Source organism: Alligator sinensis, unplaced genomic scaffold (assembly GCF_000455745.1).
Source record: "Alligator sinensis unplaced genomic scaffold, ASM45574v1 scaffold962_1, whole genome shotgun sequence".
Classification (NCBI taxonomy): domain Eukaryota; kingdom Metazoa; phylum Chordata; order Crocodylia; family Alligatoridae; genus Alligator; species Alligator sinensis.
This window is the reverse complement of record NW_005842404.1, coordinates 22,523-25,132: the sequence shown is the minus strand read 5'-3', so window position 1 is coordinate 25,132 and position 2,610 is coordinate 22,523. Positions and strand designations below refer to the sequence as shown.

The following is a 2,610-nucleotide window of genomic DNA, read 5'->3' as shown; positions in this document are numbered from 1 at the left end:
ACGCGAACGCCCCGAGCCAATAGTCGCCTCCCCCGAGAACGAGGCTCACGGGGGGGGCGTTGCCGCAACAGCCTGAGGGCCCATCCCCAGATGCCCTCCCGCTGCTGCCAACCGCCGCCGCCCCTGTGAGCTCACCTGCAGCCTCGGCCTCGACCCCCGCCAGCAGCCCACCCAACAGGACCAGGCAGCAGGCAGCGAATGGCAGCGCAGGACTCATAGTGGCGGTTCGTGGCTGCCCGTGGCGGCGGGAACCCGGCTGCATTTGGCGCACTGGGAGCAAAGCGCGGCCCAACCAACTCACGTGACCGGGCGAGACCACTGCAGCGGGGCCGCAGCGCATGCGTAAGAACGAACGGCACCGCCCACGCCTCTGACTCCGCCCCTTCCCTCCCTCAGCGCGGAGGACGTGGTTCCGTCCCCCTTTCCCCTCCCAGTCAGGGCGCAGTGGAAAAGTCCTCCCGCACTAGCCCCTCACTGCGGGGCCGGCTTCGTCACGTGACCACAACAGGTGTGTGCGGGAGGGCGGCGTGGGGGTAGTGAGGGCAAGGGTGGGGTGTAACACCCCAGGGTGTCATTTCTGTCGGGGTGCCAGTGCCGCTTGCCATTGAACCCCAGACATTGCCCATAGGAAGCCTAGCGTTAAACGCCGCAGTCAGCGTCGTAAAGGCTGTATCTTTTACTGGAGCAACTAGACAGTTGCGAAGCAATTTTTTTTTCTTTATTTGCACGTTTTCGGGTAGAGGCGCTCTTTCTCAGGCATAGGAGAATGCAAAGATTGTAAAATTTCTCCCAGACAGAAATGAAAATGCATATTTCACAGGGGAGCTGGACGGGGCTGTAAAGCTCCTGGCTGGAAAAGTTCGTTTTTCATTTTATGCAAATGAGGCTGGGATAAAAGTTGGAGCAGTCTCTTTACCTCCATGGTGTCTGATGGCAAGCGGGATGTTGAATTATGCTACTTTCTTGTTACGATGTTTCATATTTCACAGGAGCATTGCTGATGGAAGGTCCTCCTGGGCAAGGAATTTCTTTTGTGTTGAGGTTGGAACAGAGCTCTTGGCCCCGGAAGAAGGGCTCTGTCTCCTCAAAAACTTTTCTGTCTTCAAAAACCCAAGCCGAAGTGAAGATGCTGTGAAAGCGGAACTGGGAGGGACTTGTGCTCTGTAGAGACGCTTAAAAGAGCATTCTTTCCAGATAAGATAGTGTAAAGCAGTGGTTCTCAAACTTTTCTGTACCAAGACCCATTTATAAACATTGATGGCAAGCCTGTGCCCCTCACTCCCCAGGCCTCCCACTGTGTGTGGGACCAGTTGCCCGGGGGGGGGTGTAAGAAGCAAGGGAAAAGCTACAGTTTCTCACGCTTTTCTCCTTTAAATGAGAATCCATTTTTAAAGTTTGTTCATGACTTTTTCATATATTTTTGTGACCCACTTTTGGGTCATGACCCACAAGCGAGAGGCTGGTCTAAAAAAGGGTGAGAACCTCTCTCGGGGCTCCGAGCTTCTCGCTCAGCTCTGTCAGAATTTCCCAGGACGAGGGGATGATTAGAAACCACCAGAAGGGGCCTCTGGATTTTTCCTGAGCTCTGATTCCCTGCCTTCAGAGGATGAGTGACTTCCACTGAACTCTGTAGGAGTTGCTTGTGTCTTGTGGATAAAGGAAAGTGAATAAGGACCCCTCTGCCCACCGCCAGGGTCAAGCTCTGCCTCAAAAAGAAGGCTGAGTGCAAATACACCTTTCCTTGTTCAGGCTGGTGTGTCACAACTGGCTTGCTAAATTATCCCCTTTTCTCGGTGCTGTATTTTTAGGATGCCTGCGGTGGAAGGGAGACTGTTAAATTGGCAGTGCTCCTAAAGCTAAATAGAGGGAGATGGTGGAGCTGCTTATTAAAAATGAGAATCCTTTTCAGATGGGATAATTTGAAAATATAGATCCCCACATTCAGGAATCTGAACACTTTAAATAGTGAGGTGTGACATGAAGTCATCAATTAATAATGGCAGGTAGAAAAATTGCAGGACATTTACACCTGAACCTCTTGAAGAGAGGCATCTGTTGTTAAAATGCTTTGAGAGAGTGGTGGTGGATGGGTCGGTATCGACCTGGAAGGACGTGGGCAGTGGGGTCCCGCAGGGCTCGGACCTTGGATCCATACTCTTCAATGTCTTCATCAGTGACTTGGACGAGGGCGTGAAGTGTACTCTGTCCAAGTTTGCGGATGATACAAAACTGTGGGGAGAAGTAGACACACCTGAGGGCAGGGAACAACTACAAGCAGACCTGGACAGGTTGGACAAATGGGCAGAAAACAATAGAATACAATTTAACAAGGAGAAATGCAAAGTGCTGCACCTAGGGAAGAAAACTGTCCAGCATACCTACTGCCTAGGAAATGACCTGCTCAGTAGCATGGAAGCGGAAAGGGATCTTGGAGTCCTAGTGGACTCCAAGGTGAACATGAGTCGTCAGTGTGACAAAGTCATCAGGAAAGCTAACTGCACTTTATCATGCATCAGCAGATGCATGACAAACAGAACCAAGGAGGTGATACTTCCCCTCTATCAGGAACCGGTCAGACCGCAGTTGGAATACTGCGTGCGGTTTTGGGCG

At 51.8% G+C, this 2,610-nt stretch overlaps 1 protein-coding gene across 1 annotated transcript in view; it reads right to left on the bottom strand.

Annotated features, from left to right (window-relative positions):
- CD164 (CD164 molecule) overlaps positions 1-334 on the bottom strand; it is a 12,782-nt gene extending 12,448 nt beyond the window's left edge. Inside the window, exon 1 of the mRNA XM_006029914.3 lies at positions 136-334. Coding sequence (XP_006029976.1) covers positions 136-262 — 127 coding nt within the window. The 5' untranslated portion in view covers positions 263-334. The remainder of the gene's footprint in view (positions 1-135) is intronic.
- Between the last annotated feature and the right edge of the window lie 2,276 nt (positions 335-2,610).